At 30.4% G+C, this 21,893-nt stretch overlaps 3 protein-coding genes and 1 long non-coding RNA gene across 4 annotated transcripts in view; 2 read left to right on the forward strand and 2 right to left on the reverse strand.

Moving 5' to 3' along the window:
- Positions 1 to 10,024, forward strand: part of LOC411163 (N-alpha-acetyltransferase 15, NatA auxiliary subunit) — a 45,456-nt gene extending 35,432 nt beyond the window's left edge. Inside the window, exons 9-11 of the mRNA XM_394637.7 lie at positions 8,769 to 8,962; positions 9,043 to 9,151; positions 9,381 to 10,024. Of these exons, the coding sequence (XP_394637.2) occupies positions 8,769 to 8,962; positions 9,043 to 9,151; positions 9,381 to 9,898 (821 nt within the window). The 3' untranslated portion in view covers positions 9,899 to 10,024. The remainder of the gene's footprint in view (positions 1 to 8,768; positions 8,963 to 9,042; positions 9,152 to 9,380) is intronic.
- Positions 10,025 to 10,836: 812 nt separating this feature from the next.
- Positions 10,837 to 14,772, reverse strand: LOC408883 (deoxycytidylate deaminase). The gene is made up of 5 exons (XM_392413.7): positions 14,550 to 14,772; positions 14,209 to 14,450; positions 13,910 to 14,123; positions 13,605 to 13,697; positions 10,837 to 13,514 (listed from the first exon to the last, which is right to left on the reverse strand). The coding sequence occupies exons 1-4, from the start codon at positions 14,645 to 14,647 to the stop codon at positions 13,625 to 13,627; spliced, it is 627 nt and encodes a 208-aa protein (XP_392413.4). The 5' UTR covers positions 14,648 to 14,772; the 3' UTR covers positions 10,837 to 13,514; positions 13,605 to 13,624.
- Positions 14,773 to 18,089: 3,317 nt separating this feature from the next.
- Positions 18,090 to 21,893, forward strand: part of LOC725218 (growth arrest-specific protein 2) — a 33,294-nt gene continuing 29,490 nt past the window's right edge. Inside the window, exon 1 of the mRNA XM_001121094.5 lies at positions 18,090 to 18,444. The gene's annotated coding sequence lies outside the window, so the exon portion shown is untranslated. The remainder of the gene's footprint in view (positions 18,445 to 21,893) is intronic.
- LOC102654988 lies at positions 21,193 to 21,620 on the reverse strand. Its single transcript, XR_410180.3, has 2 exons — positions 21,528 to 21,620; positions 21,193 to 21,354 (listed from the first exon to the last, which is right to left on the reverse strand). It is a non-coding gene; the product is annotated as an uncharacterized LOC102654988 (long non-coding RNA).

The following is a 21,893-nucleotide window of genomic DNA, read 5'->3' on the forward strand; positions in this document are numbered from 1 at the left end:
TTGATCCATCGATATTTCTCTTCATTCCGGTTCCTTTATTCGGATGGAAAAAGAATGGATTATAATCGATTTAGTTTTCAATCAAATGTTTCGATGATGAATTTTTATATATTTAATAGATACAGTAGATTTTTTTATAAAAATAGTAAAAATGTTTGACAAAAGTCATTTTTCTTCCCGACGAGCTTGGAAATTTATCTACCCGTGGATCAAATTTAAATATTAAACGCTTGTTTTTCAAAAGGAGTATCGTACATTATGTCATTATTATGCATTAGTAAAGCTCTGTCATAACTCGCGCGTAACTGCGCGCTATTACAAAAGAAGAACACGGGTTACAAAATGGAAAAAAAACGTGGAAGGGCGGATCGTAAGAACGGTCATAGAGACGCGACTTTTTCTCCGTGATTACCGTTCATTTCGATGGCACGTTCCTCCGTAATCGCGAAACCCGCTCGAAGATTTCCTATATCCCCATCCATCATTAATGCACGGTCTCTTGTCACTGATTACATGAATATGTATCGTGTATTATGAAAATCGTATCGTATCGTATCGTATCGTATCGGATATGTATCGTGTAATATTATGGATGGAGGAAATATGGTTGGGCGGCGTTTCTAGGACGATATTGTGTAATCTGTAAGTGGCCTCTAATCGTCATTTAAGTTTTATTTTGATTTTGTGTAATTGCGTTGTTAATAAACATTTGTAATGTCCCGAGGTTGAAGATATATTGCATTATAATTGAAATTCCTTGTTTATTGCTCATTAAATTTTTATGACATATTTTTTTTCTCCTTTTTTGTCAGAATCCATCAATTGTTCTTACGTTACATGATTATACTTACGTTTATAATGATTTGAGATTAAAAAAAAATTATTTATACGAAATTAGAATTCCCTATTGAATTTTCCATTATTTGTTTTTCCTTGCTTTTTAATTGTGGTTGATCAATCGTACTTTTGTCATATGATTAATATTACGGTGCTGGTTAGGTTTTTGAATATCACGTATCATAGAAAGTGTGACGTCGGTAGTAGAGGTTGCTTCTAAGATAACATTGCGTAACCTTATTGTGATAACTCGAGTGATTAGATTTAATTTAATTATTATCTTTTTTTTTTTTTTTATTATTATTTAACCAATTTTGCGCGAGCTACTATCGGTGTTACACTTTTTAATCCATTAAATTATATTTTGAAATACTTTTTTTAAAATAATAAATCTTCAATTTTATTTTACAAATCATTTTAAATCATCGAACTTCTAAGATATATATTATTAATATACTATGTGCTATTATTATTACGCTTCTAAGTATCGTAAATGATTCAAGACGTGTATGAATGTTTCTTTAGAATTTCACGAACTCGGCTGTTTCGTGAAAATAGATTTCAAAATATAACTTGTGACATCAGCAATTATTTAAATCGATTTGTACTAAAATATGATTTTAAATTTTCTCTCTTTCGTAACCAAAACATTTCATATTTTTTTTCAACAATCCATAATAGATGATAATCAATATAACCTCATATAGCCATTAGCCGGTAACGTAATCGTATGGAAATGTCGATGGCTATTGTATCTGGTACAATATTGTGTAATTCGAAGAAGTATTATTGCCTGTAATTATCAGCCATTTTAATGTCCTCCTTGGAGCCATATATACATATATAATTAATATTTCCAATTCTTTCAATGATATATACGAATATTATCGTCGAAAAAAATTAATAATCTTTTTGTAATCTTAGATATTTGCTTTATCCCACTTGAATGTTATCATATGCTTCACTTTGAACAATATTTTTCTCTTTCTTCTTTTTTTTTTCTTCGATAGCCTATGCAATCCACGATTCTAACGAAATAGCAAGTAATTCTTCTATCGTATAGTTGCCTATTAAATAATACGTCTTTTAATTATTGTTGCGATTGTATTTATATATTAAAAAAAAAAAAATTACGAATTGTTTATGATTTGCTCATGATACGATCAGCATTGTGCCGCGTACAATAAAATGATGTTTTAGAATCTGTAATTCCTTTTACGCCGTGATTCTTGCGTGATCGATATTGTTTACGGTTTTTTTTTTACATTACTTATATACTCGCATATACAATACAATTGTGTAATTGTAATAAATTTTGTCATTAAGTTTCATTTACACGTTTCTTCGCTTTCAGTTTCATATAACGTCCAATATTCCGTATCCGTAGATTATTTCGCTGATAAAATCATGATCGGAGAGGACAGGAAGTAAGAAGCCATTCGATTCTTAATTCTTAGAACTCGATAGCATTTCTATCTAACCTCTGAGATATACGATGTAAACTTATTTTCATCTTTCAGGTATAAATCATATTTTCACTTTCGTCGAAGAAATTTTTAAACGAAAGTCCTTTGATTCGAATCAATTCAATAAAAATTTTATGTCCAAAGAACACATTGAAAGAGAGGGATTACGCAGAAGAAGAATGGAAATTATTTTTAAATTATTGGGGAAAAAAAATTCTCTCTGAAAGGAAGAATATTAGAGAATGGTTAAATAAACGGTTTTATAGAGAGAGAGAGAGAGAAAATAAGTTTCATATTATAGGAAATTTTTCTTGCAAAATTTATTCGAAAGAAACAGAAATTCGATTGTTTCAATGTAAAGTGGTAAAAGTGGCCACGAACGAAGTTACGAAATGTGCTCGTTTTCAATTCACTTTGAATTTCTATCAAGCGAGCAACTGCCTCGAAACTGACAAACACGCGCATCGTTCCATGCATTCCGTCGCTTGACCATATGTCCGTTCTTGAACTTCCGCTTTTCTATCTACATTTATATCCCATGTCTATATTTCTAAACTGAAAATTACGAAGATTACGAAATTATCCGCTCGATTTAAAATTAATAATTTTTTTTTTTAAATTCTAATATACGAAATACCTCACGTTTCTTTCACCAAATTCTCAGTTACGAATAAATAGGAGAAAAACTACACAGCTATTGACCATTGAGAGTAAACTATTTATTATATAACTTATTACAGCGGTAAATTTAATTTAATGAACAAGTGTGTGATGATAAATATAGAACAAATTAATTTATTCCTCTCTTACCCTCTTTTTTTTTAACATATATATATATTCAATTTTCGATACTATATTTCCCTGCCTAATTTCTTTTAAAATAAAAAAAAAAAAGTAATGGATAAAACGAAATTGAAATCGAAATTGTTAATTTTCGATAAGAAAATTATTTGTTGAATATCGGCGAGAAAAAAGAATCAATCACGATAATATTTTCTTACGTATTCCAGGATTTAAATTTACTCTTTCAAATGGCGCACCTTGACACGCTTCACGACACTATTAATCACTTGTTGCCGTACAACACTTGGTTAAAAAAAAAATCAAATTTAATTCTTCACCCACTACTTGTTACGTTAACATCGCGATCCTTTTATCGGCTATTGAGTAACAGATTACCGGTTATCCATTTATCCATTTCCGTGTTCGACTTTCACGTCCATCGAACGAAGGAAAACACCATTGCGGCATACAAGGCGTACAAGGGCGCGAGGGAATGAATGAATGCACCGACGCGTCTTCCCGCGGCAAAAAATTAATTATTTATTACCTCGTTATCCGTCGGCCTCTCTTAATGCGCCACGGCTAGCGGTATCGCACACCCGGCAACGCGCGAATTAAAATTCAATCGGTAATTTTATCGCCGTTTATGTCGATTTCTTAGAAGCGTCGCGAGCAATTTCAATTTCTATTTGTTTCTCGTCTCTTTTGTTGCACGATTAACCAGATTACGTTTGAGAATATCCTTCGAATTTTATTTGAGTGATTTTATTAAATGTTAAACGTTGTGCTGTTAAAATATTTAAAACGTAAAATAATTTAATTTTTCTTCTCAAAAAAAAAAAGAAATTATGGAGAATGGAAAATTCATGTCGAGAAAAATTTTCTAAGGTTTTGAAGATTTAATATGTTTTGAAGTAGAGTTTGGAATTTTATTAGATAATGCAATTAATAAATAATAAGTATTATTTCTTTCAGTGATTTTTTACATTTTCATCGATACAGATATCGCGTGTAAATTTTTGAAAAACTTATCGTCTTTTATGGTAATTCCTCTACGGAATTCCTTTTCAGATAGCTTTCAAGGTATTCAATTTCTTGTTATTGAAAAGTCGTATAAAGATAGCATACCAGAGAACGGAAATTAATTTTATGATGATTAAAATGACGTCAGAAATTCGACATCTACCACGAACGATGACAAAAACTACATCTATCTTTATTGGTTCAAGTCGAAAGAATGTTTGAATTGATCAACAAATCTTTCTACGAGAATATATCATGATCTCATTTCCATATTTTAACGTAAATTTTGAATATTCTGCATTCAATGACGTGGTCAATGATATGAGAAAAATTTTCATTTTAAAAAAAAAAAAAAAAAAAAAGAGAGAGATTCTTCATTCATATGTATTCAATTTATCATTGGTAATTGGCAGATGACGTATTTCCAAATATTATAATAAACAAAATCTATAAAAATCTTCATAAATTATTACATTCGAATTGTCTTGTAAATTATTATCCGTCCGAATATCTTGAATTAATATCTTTGTACATAAAACGTACAAAGAAACTGATATTTATAAAAATAAATTATATCAATGGAAATTTACAACCTCTTGCAATATAAAGTGCATCGTTGCATTAAAAAAAAAAAAAAGAAAAAATAACAATTTGTCATAAATATATTTCAAAACCATATTTAATCTTTTCCTCTTCCAAAAGAAAAACATCATTTATTTCGTGTCTCGTAAAAATTATTAAATTTTATTAATTATTTATACTGGATTGGTTTCTCGTTCGATAATCTGGTAAAAAACCGGAGGCAGAAACAGAAATATAGCGCCATAAAGACGCCATGAGGATGTGGGCGAATGGTTTGCAACATGCAATGTTGCTAGTTAAATCGAAATAACAGCTGCTCTTCTGCGTACTACTCGATTATAAAGATAAAAGCGTCATTTAAACGTTATTCTCCTTATTTCTCGCTACTTTTTTCCCCTTCCTCCCTCTTCCCTCTTCCATCTTAATGGCTGCGATTTAAGCGAGACGACGCGCTGCCTTTTTACATCCATCGACCTTGCCGCCCCCATCATTTGCACTACTTGGAGCGTTTTACCTAACCGCAATTATTTCACCCAGGGAATGTGGATCCGTTGCGCGGATCCGTTTTATACAAAGAACTCGATATTTTTAAAACGCTGACGACTGTGTGCTTGCCGATGGCAAAAGAGGAACGTAAAACGTTGATAGATAGTTGGATTGATCGGTGGCCTATTTCTCAGATGTAATCGCGAGATGAGAGTCGCTTTATTGAAGTGACCCTGATTCAGAAATAAATCGGATATACTTTGAAAACAGAATTTTTAGAATGAAAAAAAAAGATCTTCGTGTTGATGCATCGAATTACACAAAGTAAAGTAGAGCAAAGCAGCTTTTACGAGAGATTTGTTTCTTGTTTGTCCAATTCTGATACTACTTCATGCTACAAAGATGGAGAGAGAACTTCGAATCGATCCAATCGAATCGTGTCGATCCAATTCCTTCAAACTTGATTCTGAACCTCACGATCACTTACATGCTCGCGTACTGTCCACTCCTCGATCGATCCCTTGCAAAAAAAAAGAAAAGGCAACATTTAAGACCAGGATAAAAATACCGAGCATACCTTCAAAAATGAAAGAACACGATCACGTAGCAAACGCGACCGTGTTTTCCATCGAATCCAAGATTGTGCATCGTGGCAAACAATCGATGCACGTTGGGAGCCGAAGGGTGTGACGAGGTGCAAAATCGAACGGCCGTGCCACTTTCCAACCAACCGTTGCCAGAATCGTGTGAAATTTCGTCGAACGCGATCCAAATAATCATCGTTCGTCGAACCGCGATCGAGGAACGATTCGGCCGTAATTTGCATCGGAATTCGAAATCGCGTAACCGAATCCTCCACAACGCCACTTTCGTAACGGAAGGAGAGGAGGGAGAGGATCCTCCTCGACGCGATCGAATCTTCTTTGAAAGGAAATCGGGAGTGGAAACGATTTTCCTCGCGGCGCATTAACGATCACAGATGCGATTTGCATAAACGTCGTTGCGGTGCCGGTAACGCCTGTTGCTCCACATTCCGGAGCGCGGTCGTAACGCGGCAAGGTCCAGCTTTTGTCAAGGATGAAAAATTCTTCGCCTGCTCGACTCGGCACGCAGCCTCCTAATTATTACCCATGATATATTTCCTTCGTCACTTAGACCAATTAAAATCGACGATACGTTACGTCTTTTGTAACGTGTGATCGATCGTTTGAGATGGATAATACGTTTGTGGGCAGTGGATCATTGAACATTGATCATCATGAAGTTTGAAAAAGGTTAAATTGGAGTAGAAACGAACTATTGCAGGCAAAAAATTAATTCGGTTCTTGAAAGATTAATTTACGAAGTATTAAAAATTGTATTTTCAGGAATTGATGAAATTGATCTTAGAAATAAATTCTAATTTAAATTCCTAAGTTGTATAAATAATTAAGTGGTAGAGGACTTGATTCACAGATTCGAATATATATTCACGAATTTTTATTCAAATCATTAACATGGTAGACTATTCATTGGCAAGATAGTTACATCAATCTTTGATAATCATCTTCATCTTATCTCTGTTTTTATCAATGTTTTCGTATATCAGTATCTTGACGTTGTGTATGATTATGCAACGTTTGTAGTGTAATATTGTTTTAAACGTACGGTCAATGATAACCTTCATTTTTGCATGCTCAATATATAATCGTACGAGGAAGGAATGAAATTGCACGGTCAAAATCAAATTAAAATCTAAATAAAAGTGAATAAATTAAATATTTATCATCACGCGCGAAATATTATCATCAATTCTTCCTCTTTGATTCGTTTTTCCCTTCGATTATTTTATATGATATTCGCAAGTTCTTAATGGAAGGAAGTATAAAACATGATTCCAAGAATAATTACAAAACAAATTGCGTAAATATTAATATATTTCTATTTTGATACTTCAGATAATCGAATATTCTTTTTTTTCTCTTATTCTTCTCTTCTTTATTCAATGATTTAAGTAATTAAAATTAATTGTGATTAACAATTAATGTACAACTTTAATTATTAATTAAATTTCTATCCAATGTGATAAAAAAAAAAAAGAAGAAGAAAATTGTTCGGAGAAATTAAATTCACGAATTTATAAAATAGAGGACAGTCTCTTTTTCTATCACGTTTTAATTAAAAAAAAAATGCATTGACTATTCCTTACATAATTGGAAAGCGTGCGCGTGATTTTTCGTGTTATAAAACTGCATTAATAGGACTGTAATTAAAATGTTGATGCCCACTGAGCAAGTTAAGTGTTGAAGAATTAGCGCAATAAACTCGAATTTCTTCGACCGCCTCGAACAGTACTTTCCACGATTAATTATAAATCAACGTGATCGATGTTAGGGCTCGTTGCAAATTTTCATCTAATTAAAAAAAGAAAAGTTTTCGTCAGAAACGTTCCTATTACGTGGTGTAGATTTTATTGATAAAAAAACAACGCTGTTGTAACCATCTCTTTTGGCATTCTCATTTGAATACTTTGAGCCAAGCCATATTTCGCTTAAGTAATTCGGTTCTTTACATCATTATAAAATATTTGGATTTTATTTTAAAATTATACATTCTTCCAATTCTTAAAAAATACAATAAATACATTGAATATTAACACACTTCTGTCACATATAATTCTTCTATGATTACACATTTTTTAGAATTTACAAGAGTCAAAAGGAATCATTTATTCTTTTCTTTTTTATCTATTATAAAAATAAACTTACATTAGAATTATATTTAATTATTGAAAAAAAAATCAAAATCAATATTAATTCTGATCCTTAAATAAATTTTACAAATTTGTCTTTTTATAATCGATATTACGTCCAATCAAGATTGATCAAGATGGCGATACCACCTTTTCCTTCGGTCGATCGCCGTCTCTCACGGGTAAAGCCGGCACGGTTGCACGTGACTGTGGTGCACGCGTGACACGTGCATGCATGCCAGACCTACAAACAGCTGTCAGTAGGTCTGGTCGCAACCAGAGGCGAGGAAAAGTTAGAAAAGGCTTTGCGAAACTGGGCGGAATCGCTTTTACCACCCGGCCGCGGCGTAAACGTTTGACCTTGCTCAATGCAGCGCGCGTGCGCGCGAGCCGAAGAAGTCGGTAAAAGTTTCGGTGCCTGTCGAAATTCGCTTTGGGGACAGTTCTCGTGTTTATTATTGCCAAAATTACGATGATATTACGGTGCTTGAAAATTCACGACAACGCGGAATTCATGCTGGTTAAAGCGCAATTTACTTGCGCTCGGTGGAAAACGACGTTAATTCTTTCTGCAACTGAAATTTATCGTTCTCCCTGTTTTTTGTTTTTGTACGAACGATACTCTATGGAGATTTACAAATTCTAAAAAAAAAAATTTAATAAAGTGAGAAAAAGAATTTTTATATTTGTAAATGTAGATGATGTATTTTAGTTCTGAACAAAGAAAAATAAAATTTGTGATGAAGGTAATAGTGAAATTGGAATTTGCAAATTTTAAAATATTAATTTCTTATATGTGCACGTATTTCTTTTTTTTTTTTATATTGTGATTAATATTCCGTTTTTATTTTCGTTTACAGAAAATTTAGCGCCATCGGAATTAAAAAAATTGAGAAACAAGCAGAGGAAGCAACGTAGAAAGGCTGAATTGGAAAGACAACAGGCTGCTCAAGCTCAAGAAAAGAGAGAACAGCACAATAAATCACGGCAACAGACCGATCCTGATTTAGAACAACCTACGCTAGATGAACTTATACCGGAGAAACTGGAGAGGGTTAGTATTAATCGATATAAATTAATTGTAATTGAAATAATAGGGAATTTGATTCAAACTAACTAAATGATTATTTTCAGATCGAGGACCCGTTAGAGCAGGCAATCAAATTTTTACAACCATTACAAGATTTGGCATCGAATAGAATAGAGACGCATCTTATGGCATTTGAAATATACATTCGTAAAGGTATGTAAATTTTCGAATAATTATTTTGTTTTAGGAAGAAAAGGAGGTTATTTTTAACAAGAGTAGTCACTTGAAATAATTTGCTACTTATTACATTATTTATAACAATCAAAAACACTGTAATACATTAACAATTACTTTTAAATAGTTAATAATGATTTTAAAATATAATGTTATATCTTCAAAATTTAATTACTATTAATTTTTAATAATCAAATGCTTCTTGCAGGTCGTACGTTGTTAATGTTAAGGTCGATAAAACGTGCACACGGTTTAGATCCTAATAATCCAGATCTTCATACATGTTTGGTACGTTTCATGTTATACATTAACCGTTCACCGTTGGAAGGACCCGTAGGCGAAGTAGTGAAACGGCAAACATCGGGAATTTATTCAGCTTCAACAGCCACCCAATTGAATGCTGAATTCCTAAAAAAGAATCGAAACTCACTGCCGCATCTACTTCAGGGCGCGAGGATGTTATATGTCCTGGATCCCTCTGCTCAAACAAAAGCTCTCTCACTTATCACAAACATTGATGGTCTCGAAAGTGTGACACTCCAGAATTGTACAAAAGTATTGGAGTCATTATGCAACGGCGACTTTGGTCATTGCGATTCAACCATCGCTGATTATATGGTGAAATGTCATAAATACTTCCCATACGCGACCGCTTTTCGACCGCCAGAAACGAAAGTGACGGTAACGATCAAACATCAAGAGAAAGAGAATTCCATCAAGAACTGATCCAGGCACGCGCTGTCCAGCGTTACTGAATCGTTATCGTAGTTAGACGACGAGGCAAGCGAGGTATGAGAAGTATGCTAAAATATGTTTCGATCTACGTTGAAGAAACAAAAGAAAAAAAAAAAAGAAAAGAAAGAACGAAATTAACGTTGAATTAAAAAAAAAAAAAAAAAAAACGAACTTGAACGAACGATGAACATATATAGTGAAAGAAGAAACGAAATTGGCGGATTTAATATTAATAATTATTAAACATGTATTATACACGAACTGTTCCTGGAACGTTTCATGTAGTGTGAACAGTGCTGGATAAACAGTCTTTAATAATAAATTATAACATGATGGGACACGAGAGACAAACGCCTCTGAAGCGGTCCCGAATTTTAGGTGAACGAAGAAAAGAATGGCTTTAGCTAAATATTAATTAACAATTGGTACAGAACGAATTAAATGAACGTTCTATCGACAGAACGTTCACGTTAAGAAGGATTGACAAAGTGTGAAAATGTTTAGTGCACGGATGGGATTGGGGCAGGGTGGTGAGGAATGGGGGTGGAGTACAGTGTGTAAAATATATGACGTGCGTAAACTAACACATTGGTACAAAATACAAGACTTGTATACATTCATATGCGCGCTCTATGAATATTTCTACTTGATGTTAAGGTGTACTATTTTCAGCGATGTCTACATGAAATACTCTACTATGTAGAGTTTGAAAACTAGACGATCATCGAGCACCGATAATTGTACCACATATGTTCGACGCTACTTTTTGAGAATAGACTTTGTTCCAAGTCACGTAATTTGTCTGGTTCACTTCATTCGTAAAAAAAAAAAACTGGTTCAAATTTGTCAAGTGAACAAATACAATCTATCGTTTTCCTTCTAGAAATATCATTTTATTCCTATGTTTAAAAACCAGGGTAATAATCTACGTTTGGATTGGAGCCCTGATATTCCATCGAGAGAACAGTCAATATGGAAGTAAATGTCCATTTGCGAAAGTCTCTGTACGAAACTTATTATAAGAACGATAAAAGTGCGTATTGTGTACGCAAATTACCAAAGTATATGATAAATTGAAAAATAAGTGTCAATAGCAAAACAAACAAACAGAATAAAAAAACATATATCTGTATGTGATCAGATACACAGAAATTTTAATAAAAGATAATGTTTAAATTTACAGGTATAAATCGAATGATGTTATGATTGCCTTGTTTATTTTTCAAAATGCCAATATATACTTATAAGTTGTGAGTTTCCTTGAATGAAAATGAAAAAAAGTTCAACAAAATGCAGATATTACAAACTAGTGATAATGTTTGTATATATTTCAACTATTACGTTAACAATATATATATATAAATATACATACCACACTTCCTATTTTATTTAAGTCATAGAATATAATTTTGCGATTAGTTAATATAATAATATGGCAGTGTTGAAAGCTCACTGAATATCATCTTAATGGTAATCATAAAAATAAGATATTTGCATCAAGCGGTATTCATAGTAATATATATTTAATATTTCAATTTGCTCTTAAAACATGCCGAATAAAATTTCACTACGTGCAAAATTAATCGATGGAATAATCTTCTATCAAAATATAATGAACATGATTATATTGTTTAAATTCATACCTTCTGTAAATGCATGGAATGTTTCTCAGGGCTACGTAAATAATATCGTAACATAAGCGATAATGTAGATGTTTTATTCATTCACTTTGCCATTAGTCATTTAATTATTGTACAATGCAAATAAAATATATGATTACTATACTAGTCTATCGATATACGAAATGTAAACAATTTACATTAGAAAAAGTAATGCACATTATCATACATCACTCACATTACAACTTTTTGACCATGCATCTACCGAAGCGTTTTTAGTATCTTTTAATACTATTTCCTTTTTAAATATATTATTTACATTTTACGCTTAAATTCATGCATAATTACAAAATTTTGGAAAGATAATGTGTATATATATATTAGTTGCTCCAATCTTTACCGGAGGTTGTTACCTCGATATAAAAATTTCTATTTCGCTCGTAAAACTAATTATCAAATCTTTAAGAAATAAATAATGTTGATTAAGGATGGTATATCGATCTTTAAAAGATTTCAGTTCAAATTTGCCTTTAAGTCCTTGATTTAATCAAACGAGCAAATAATAAGTGCATGGGTACCTCAACTCACATCCTCTTCCATCTCCTCATGTAAATGAATTCATCATATAGATTTTATATAAAGTTTATAACATATATATTTAAATTAACTTCTAAGATGACTTGTTATACTAATTAAAAGGATTTGAAAATCGAGCAAATTAATAATAATATATAAATTGCGATTAGTTATTATTTTAATCATTGTATTATTAATATATACTGCCATTTGCAATAAGCTATTACAGTAAACTTCCGTATAACGCGGTTGTATAAAATCTGCGTTATAGGAAATCGTATTGTACAAGAATTTTTCTCGTATACGACGAATAATATAAAGTAACATATTTGGAATAATTATTGTCATATTAATCTTTATTTTCTATATTCTTTTTATTTTCTCTTTTATCAAATAGTTTTTAAAAATAAATAATATATATATATATATATATATGCTATTGATTAAAAAAAGAAAAAAACGTGTACATATCGTAAACATTGTACGAGGAATCGCGTTATATGAAAATAGTAATCGTAATATTTTTGTATTATGGCAACTCGCATTATACGGAAATCTACTATTATATTTTCTGCAATTGCTACTTATACATTGAGTAATATGCGAAAGAAGCTCAAATAATATATTCCTAAAAGATAATACATATAATATCAAATATGTTTTTTATAAATATTAATATTTTTGTCTCTTTATAAAACTTCTATACATTTTCACAATATTAATTAAATATTTTTCTATATGATGAATTCAATCACACCATGTATAATTTCTTTATGTAACTTTACTCCATAGTTGTGACTACAAACGTAAGTGAAATAATATTTTAAAGACAAAAACATGGATATGTATAGTATGTACATAAACGTATTATCATTATCATATATGTCAAAACTCTATGTTCAATTTCTGTTTGTTGTTATATTAATAACGAGTCAACATGAAAATATTATATCAGACATCAACAATCGCCCTTCCTTCAGTTGTTTTGTAAAGAATATTGAGATATCATTTTATCATTTCAAAGAAATGATAGATACTTGTTACATGTTTTTATCATGCCATACTTTATCGTATCACTGTTTACACTTGTACAGTATATTGTTTGCAATATAGTTGCAGATAATATTATCTTGATAACACTGCATAGTATCTTTGTATTATTGCTAAAGTTCTTTCACTTTCTGTACATTGTTTTATTTATTTTCCATAATATTATATAATTAATGTTAAAGGTAAAAATAGACTTGTAAAAATTTAAAATAAGTAGAGATATTCTTACTTTCCATCTGTACCTAATTCAATTTTATTTGTAAATATTGGTAACCATAATTTTTCAGTAAAAATGAATATTCAGTAAAACTATAAGCCATGTTTGTGTTACCAAACAATTAATATTGTTTACAATTTTAAACCTGCAAAATGTCATGAAAAAAATAAAATAAAACATGAATACATATATAAAAAAATTTTTCATTACAGACTTTGTTATTATTATTACTTACATTATTTTTGTGAAAGTTTGTTAATTACTTTCATTATTACTATCTATTTCAGTGAAATCAATTATTATCTGTTTGTTTTTTGGAGAATATTGGCTTAAAAAAGAAAATTTACATCGTTAGTAAATTTGAAGACGCATAATAAAAAATATTTGTTAAATATTGTCAAAGACTAAAAATTTTAATTTTAAAAAATCTAAAAAAATAAATTATTTCAAGTACCAATAAATTCTTATATGGTTTTTTATATTTTTGACATTTATACAAGTTTAATAAAAATAAATATATAATCCAAATAACTAAAATACCTGTATATAATACCTGCTGCATCAAACATTTTTTTTGCAGCAATAGTTTTTTCCTTTGTTGCATGTTTATCAGATACATATTTAACTAATTTTATTCCAGATTGTATTATTACTTTAGCACATTCATTACATGGAAAGAGTGCAACATAAATGGTACAATTTTTAACACTGCTACAATTCTTATTTAAAATAGCATTAACTTCAGCATGACATACTGCAAATTTCATATTATCATTATCATACAACATTAAATTATATAGATATATACAATAATAAATTACAAAGTGTTATCATGATACCATATAAAGATTTATTTTTTAATGAATCATTAGAATTTTTGCACCAAGAAAATTCATCGTCACTACAACCTTTAGGCATTCCATTGTATCCAATACCTACAATTTGTTTGTCTTCATTCACAATACATGCACCAACCTGAGTACGAGGATCTTTGCTACGTTTTGCACTTAAAAAAGCTATAGCCATAAAATAATCTTCCCAATCTATATAGTTTTCTCTTTTATTATTATCTTTATTTATACTATGGAGATATGAAACTTATGTTATGTTATAGTGATGATTAAGTAACTATTTAATTTAAATTATTAAATTATTAATAGAATATTTTAAATATTCTTACCATTTAGAATCGATTTCCGAATTATTATCATTTAATGACATTTTTATAAATTTGTTATATATATAATATGACATAAATAAAAAAGTTAAAATTAACATAAGAAATTTAAATTTTTATTTAAAAATTTAAATAAAATTTATAACTTTAGCTTCAATAACACGTGTGCGAATTTTTCTAACCTTAATAAATTATTATAAAAAATAATTAAATTTATAAAAGATAATATTGCAAAAATGATTATTAAAAATTATGTTTTTATAATTCCGTGATATATTAAATTTATTATAATACATAAATTTTATATATTTAATAAAATTATGCATAAGTACGCGCCAAAAATATAAACAAGGAAAACAAATAATAAAGAAAGATAGAGATAAGCTAAAAATCAGACAATTAGTGCCATCTAGAGTATCGTAGATGAAACAATATAAACAAAGAGGAAGAATAATAAAGAAGCAAATAAGATAAAATAAGAATTTACTATCAATGCCATCTTTCTTAAAAAAAAAGATTGGTCTTTTTCTTTGTTAAAAATATTTAAAAAATAGCAGTGATTCTCAATTCTTACTTTGTCTTATCTTGTTTTTGATGCTCGCAAGATGGCATTGTCAATCAATTCTAATCCTATTTCTATCCTTTTCCTATTATTTACTCTCTTTATCTCTATAAATCATATTTCATTTGCGACACTCTACAGATGGCACTGATTCCCTAATTTTTACCTAATCTTTATTCTTTTTTTGCTATTTGTTCTTTTTATCTTTATTACGAAAATTTATTTTCTTAAAAGAGAATTCTAATTAACTTTATCGAAATTTTTGCATATTTTTTTGTTAATTTCAATAGAATATATTTAATCAAATTTTTATTTATTATATATTATTTATAGTTTTTTCATAGTTATTCGTATTAATTATAAATATTCATTTTATTCGATTTGTACATATTAATCACGTTAAAGTCATTCCTAAACTCATTTCTATTAGAATAATTTTTACAATCCGTAATTATTATGCAAGTAATTTTTATAAATTATATTTTTATTCCGATTTTTTTTTTAAAAATTCGAAATAGATTTTTTTTAATCCATTTCAAGATTTTAAATAACCAAATAATATTGTATCTATCAAATATTTTTTTTTGCATTGAAATAAAACATTTAGAAAAATATACATCACTGATTAATTTTTAAAATTACATGAAATATGACATGTATGATTCTATTTATGTAAAGTGTTATCTAAATAAAATTAACTTATCAAGATTACAATGAAATTGATCTCAAGAATAATATGTCGAAAATATCTATTCTGAAATATGATCGATAAATATAATAATGGTGCACGAAAGAGCTCAGGACAAACTTCTTAAACACGGTAGTAATGGTTCCTGGTACCAATAAATCATTCAATTTTAAATGCATTTATTGCAAAAATCTTTTATCCATAGTTCATTATAAAAAAGAAATATATAGATATATATTTTAATTTTTCTCAAGAATTATATTTATATATTATTTTATGGGAATTTGATTCAAGATATTATATTTCTTTGGATAATATATTATCATGAAAAGCTAAACAAGTAAAATATAGATAATAGACAAGCGAGTTACACGCAAAATTGGTAAAGACGTCGATATTTCGTGACATATTTCGTGATTCTTTCGGTGGAACTTGAGATAAAAATAATATTTCCTATCATGAAATTGTCATTATAAAACATAACAAATTTATATTTGTTATATTTGAAATTTATTGATAATTTTTCTTGTTAAATTAAGATTAGAAATTTTTGTTTATTCAATAACAATAAGAAATACAAATTTTTTTCAATACTGATCTATAAATGGTCTTTTTCATTACAATAAATATTACATATATAACATACGTGTAAAATTTATTGAAAAAGATATTTGTTTCTGTAATTTAATAAAATTTCAATTATCATATTTCAGATCAAAGATTTATTTCTACATATAAATAAAGATTTATCGCCGATAATAAATGATAAACGAGCTAAACCGCTCGAAACCCTAAGCTGAAAGCTTTTTTAAACGCTTGCTACACAAATGAGTATACTTGGGCGCGGCACTGTAGACACGTTTTTCAACCCCCAAGTATACTTAACACTCTCTGTAAAAAGGGCTAATAATTCGTGGATTAAGGCACCCTTTGCGTAATCAGGATGTTACGATTAATTTTTATATCGAATGAAATTATAACACATGTTATGATTTTTAAATTACATAACTTTTCTACATATTTTCCATTTTAAAGGGAATAATCTTTTTCGACGATAAGTTGTATCATATATCGAGTGATATACATTTAAATCTAAATTTCAATGAGAAAAATTTACATATTAAAATATTCTAACTGTATCCTATATCTGGTAACGAAACTATTGTTTTCATTGCACGCTTATTCCAGTCTCGAACACGCCATAATATTTTACGATACATCTGCGCGAGTAAGAGTACAGCTGCTGAATGAAAAGAGGTTTCTTCCGCCAAGTAGCATGGCTAATAAAATAATTCGTAGGATTGTGGCGTTATTCCTCGGGGAACCAACGCGCCCTCGGAATTATCTTCACGCGCAGTGCATTATCGTTTAATTGTAACTCCCCACATCCTTGCTGCGAGTATTGCATTTCCCTCGTCCATTCGCTTTATAAAAAAATTAACAAACCATTACAAAAAAATTCAATCAACTAGATTAATTTTTTTGGAAAGCGATTAAAAAAATTTCTAACAATTTTATTATACCGATGATCTTCATTTTTTTCGAAAAAAGAAAAAAATTGAAAACTGTCACCGTGCAATATTCGTGAAACAAAGGGGCGAATACGAAGAATCGAATTTCTCATCGCGCAACGATAAACGCCGTGGACGATGCCGAAAATTGGTCCAGGGAGGAGGACACGAAGGATGGTATTCCTGGCCGGCGTAGAACGGCGAGTATTGATTAAGGGGTTCGCAGGGAGGTATCCTCCTAGTCGAGGGGATTTGCTGTGTGAATGTGGGGTTGAATGGTGGGGATTGTCGTGGGGGGTTGAAGAACGCCGACACAGGCCGAGGGTGGTGTTTGCCCCATGTACTTGCTCTGGGGATTGCACGCAGTGGGTGCGTGTGTGCCGCGCATGCGTGCCGCGCCTCCGCTCTTGCACGCATGCACATTTTTGCGTGTATTTACAGTGTACGGTTGCCGAGCCGGTATACGCATTGGCGATTTGCACGTGGCGTTGCCGGTGATTGACGAACAAAAGAGAAGAGAATCGGGTTGTGAAAACTGCGAGAGTAAAGGGAGAAAAAAGAAAGAAAGAATACGATTCGAGGAAAGATAACCTCCCTCGCAACGTATGTAATCATTCAAGATAATATATCTTCGTAATGTGAACTCACGTGAGAAAGATCTTTCGTCTCTGTTCAATTCACGGTTCGTAACGAGAGTGATCTTCGTCAAAGTCGCATTTCGTGTGGCGTTTAGCGTGTTATACGCCGGTATACGAAGTATATACAATAGTGGTCGTCAGTTGAGAGTGGCCGACTGGAGAAACAGCAACGGGAGGCTCGTCCGTCTCGATAACACCTCCTTCTCGCTCTCTTTTTTTTTTTCACATCCGTCCGTCTTGCTTTCTCGCGGTGTGGCTTCCCTCCCTCTCTTTCTCTCAGCCAGCAGCAACAGAACCGGCACTGGCACCGAAGGGCTGCAGTTGCGATCGGATGATCGACGAGTACGCGTCTGTTGTGCGCATCGTTGAGTGTTCGCCCGGAATGTCAGGTGTCTTTTCGATTCTCATTATCGCCTATCCTCGATGAATCGAAACAATAACGAGGCTGAAGCTTTGGATCGAAAAACGAGAGTGAGCAATGTTCACGAAGATTCGTGAGGTAAGAGAATTTTTCATGAATTGTACATGTACACAGTGATTAGCATATGTCGGTCGATTCGATAGACGCGAACGATGCATGACGAGATTAGTTTACGTTTATTTCCGAGAAAATAATTAGAGAGAGAAAAATAGCTGATAAAATCATTATATCATTATTGATTATCTTAATTTTGTTATGTGTAATTGTGATTAAAATGAAATTAACATTTCATCGCGAAAAATCTGAAAATGTTCTCTTTCGACCGTTAGAATCGTTGTCATATGCGAGATGTAACGCGAATCGCGAGATTCTCGATTCTCGATTCTTTCCGACTCGATCGATATTTGTGTCTGAGTCGTAAATAATTAATCGATTAATGATATAATAACATACTTCATGTCGTGAAAGTGCAACAATAAGTAAGAATTATTTTATTGACAATCATTCTTTTTATTTGCGTGATTATTGCGTGAAATTTCTAGAATTGAATGTAATTGAGACGAATTACGAAGAGTTACCAACTGAACAGGTTTAATGAAAAATCGTACGTATACATAATAGATTATTCGTATATTTCAATTGACGACAAGTATCGTTCTTTATGTTTGTATTTGCTTGTTTATTTTAACTGTTTGACGATGATTGTAATGAACAGAAGTAGTAGTCTCGTCCCCACGTGTTTATTCGTTATTTGAAATGAAGCCTTACGTAAACTTTATTAACACTCATTGTTGCCAAGTATTTATCTCTTTAATTGTGAAAATTACGCATTTGATTGTTATTAATTATCACCGATTCGTCGCTTATTATATCGTTTTGATATAATCTGTCAATTTTAAGTACACAGTTTATATTAAATTAAAAAAAAAGATTAAAAAAAAGAAAAGATAATTAATTCAAGCTTCATGCTTAATTTTTTAACCATTTTGACTTTATTCTATATAATCTGAATGCTTTGTTTACATTCGAATTTACATTGGAAATTTGTATAAATACAATATCTACTTCTATCCTTTTTCACAAGGAAAAAAAAGTCACACCTATCGAATACAATATTTACATTTTTATCCTTAATGTGCTTTCTTCATTATATTTTCAATAATTCCATACGAATTATAAAAATAGAACGAACGATTCGAGTCAATTACTACAGTTCTTCATCGAATTTCTTCATAAAAGTTTTCAAAGGTCGGATAAAAAGATTCCTCGCGACACAAATGCAGGATCAGGTTATAATTCGAAGGTAACATCCATGCCGGTTCCCACAGCGGGGCGATCAGCTTTCCTTCGACCGTGAACACGCCGCGCCGTGGCGCGGCAAGATTGTGAAAAAACGACAGTCGAGAATATGGAGATACAAAGCTTAAACTGCGTTTATTCGTATGTGTCGTGCAACATAAAGTCATTAAAGAATTTCTAAGGCGTCGGACAACGGCCTACCTTCGTGAACTTCATTACACGCCATAGACGATTGTACGGTACATGATGTAACAAGAATTCATACATATTTTGTCTCCTGTAATTAAATGTTTGCACCTAACCTTTATTTGTCTCTCATGTCAATTGGACGTAACATGTTTAATATCGTGGTCAATTCGATTGTTATTTCACACTAGATTTTCTAAAAAAATGACGCATTAAAGATGACAAGATTTTTTTTCAATTTTATATTTAATTTTGTTTGTAAAATAATATCCAGTTGCCAATCACGAGACTCTGCAGAAAAATTCGTATAATTGAAATTTATTATGAAATTGAAACATATTATTTTTTAATCTAAGTTTTCGAAAAAAATTTTTTTATTAGTTAATTGATTAAATTTCGTTTTTAAAATTTTTGATGATGCTCTTGGTGATTACTGTATAATTATTTTCTTATAACGGATTTTAATTTGCTTACGAGAATGTAATTGCAGTTGATTACGGTTTCTTATTTTGAAGCGTGAAACAGATATTAATTAATAAGTGATATATATAAAATGTTTGATAGCATAATAATTGCATAAGCATAATAAAATAAAGTAGAACTTGAAATACATAAATATTAATACATGTATTATTATTACGTAATGTTACGAAGTTACATGATATGAATAACTGATTTTGAATGATTAAGAGGTTAGTTTTTACATTTAGTGTTAAAATATGCAAAAAAGCAGTAATAGGATTAAGAAAATGGTTTAAAATTATTAGATCAGATCGGGCAATGTCAATATTTACACGATAGTAAACGAATAAGAGATACAATCGTATCGTATTTGTTTCTTTTATTATTATCAGAAAAAATTGAAAGAAAAATAATCGTTTATTATGATAATCATCATAATGTAATTATATCAAGAAAAATAAAATAAAATAAAATTAGAAAGCTTGACAATAAAAAGGAATTAAAAGAATAATTCGAAACTATCGTTATTATGAAAATAATTCGTTATAGCAAAATTTTTTTTTACATTTCTAATCATCTCATTACTTCTTTCTCCGCTATTCTTTCGAAAGCTATTCAATAGTTGCATATGCATACAATTGCTGTTTTCGATGATTCACAGAAGTTACATTTTCATCAGCGTGTATAACTAAACACACGATCTGTTGAAATCGATGTTCTCGGAATCGATGTAATTTCTCAATCGAAGGCTTTCGATTAATCGATTGCATAATATTTTTCCTCTGAAATCGTCGACTTTGCCATATAAGCACGAATCTACATATCTAAATTGGAAACTAGACTAGATGAAAGAAATTTTCTCTTTTTTCTTCTCTCCTTTTTTTTTTTTTTTTTTTTTTTCATCAGGTTTGAAATACCATTTAAATTACTTAAAATTTTAGGGGTAGAACGTGTGTTTACAACGAAAGTACCGTCTATAGGATTAACGAAGTCACGATTTTGAATCTACACGTTCCAGGAATGCCTACTGCATACAAAGCGCTGCAAATAATAATAAACAGGTTTACAGTGAAAATCGATAAAGCATTCGATTGTTGGGAATACACTCGGTCAGTCTGTATTTAACGAAACCATAGATAAGAATTATCTTTCGAAACTTAAATGTCTTTTAAATTAGATTTATTATTATTAAAAGAGAAAAAAATTCTACTTACCCATATTATTTTCTTGGATTGTCCTCTTTGTTCATCGGATGGTTTAATTAGATTTGAATGTCTTCATCTTTTTAATAAAATCTTTTAATACGATATATTTAATACAATATACATTTGAAAAAAAAAATTGAAAAAAGTTAGAAAAATCAAAATTTATTTATAAATTGAAGAATAGAATATAAAATAAACAAGGATAGAACATTGCACGAGATCTCAATGAACAAATCTCTTTAAGTCAATTTTTAATCTGTGAATCAATTAAATACGATTCATATTTAAAATGACCTTTCTTTTTTTCTATTTATAATTGCATTCAATCTTTATACAATACAATATGAAAAAAATATTAAAATTATCGAATATAAT

This window comes from Apis mellifera, linkage group LG6 (assembly GCF_003254395.2).
Source record: "Apis mellifera strain DH4 linkage group LG6, Amel_HAv3.1, whole genome shotgun sequence".
Taxonomy (NCBI): Eukaryota; Metazoa; Arthropoda; class Insecta; order Hymenoptera; family Apidae; genus Apis; species Apis mellifera.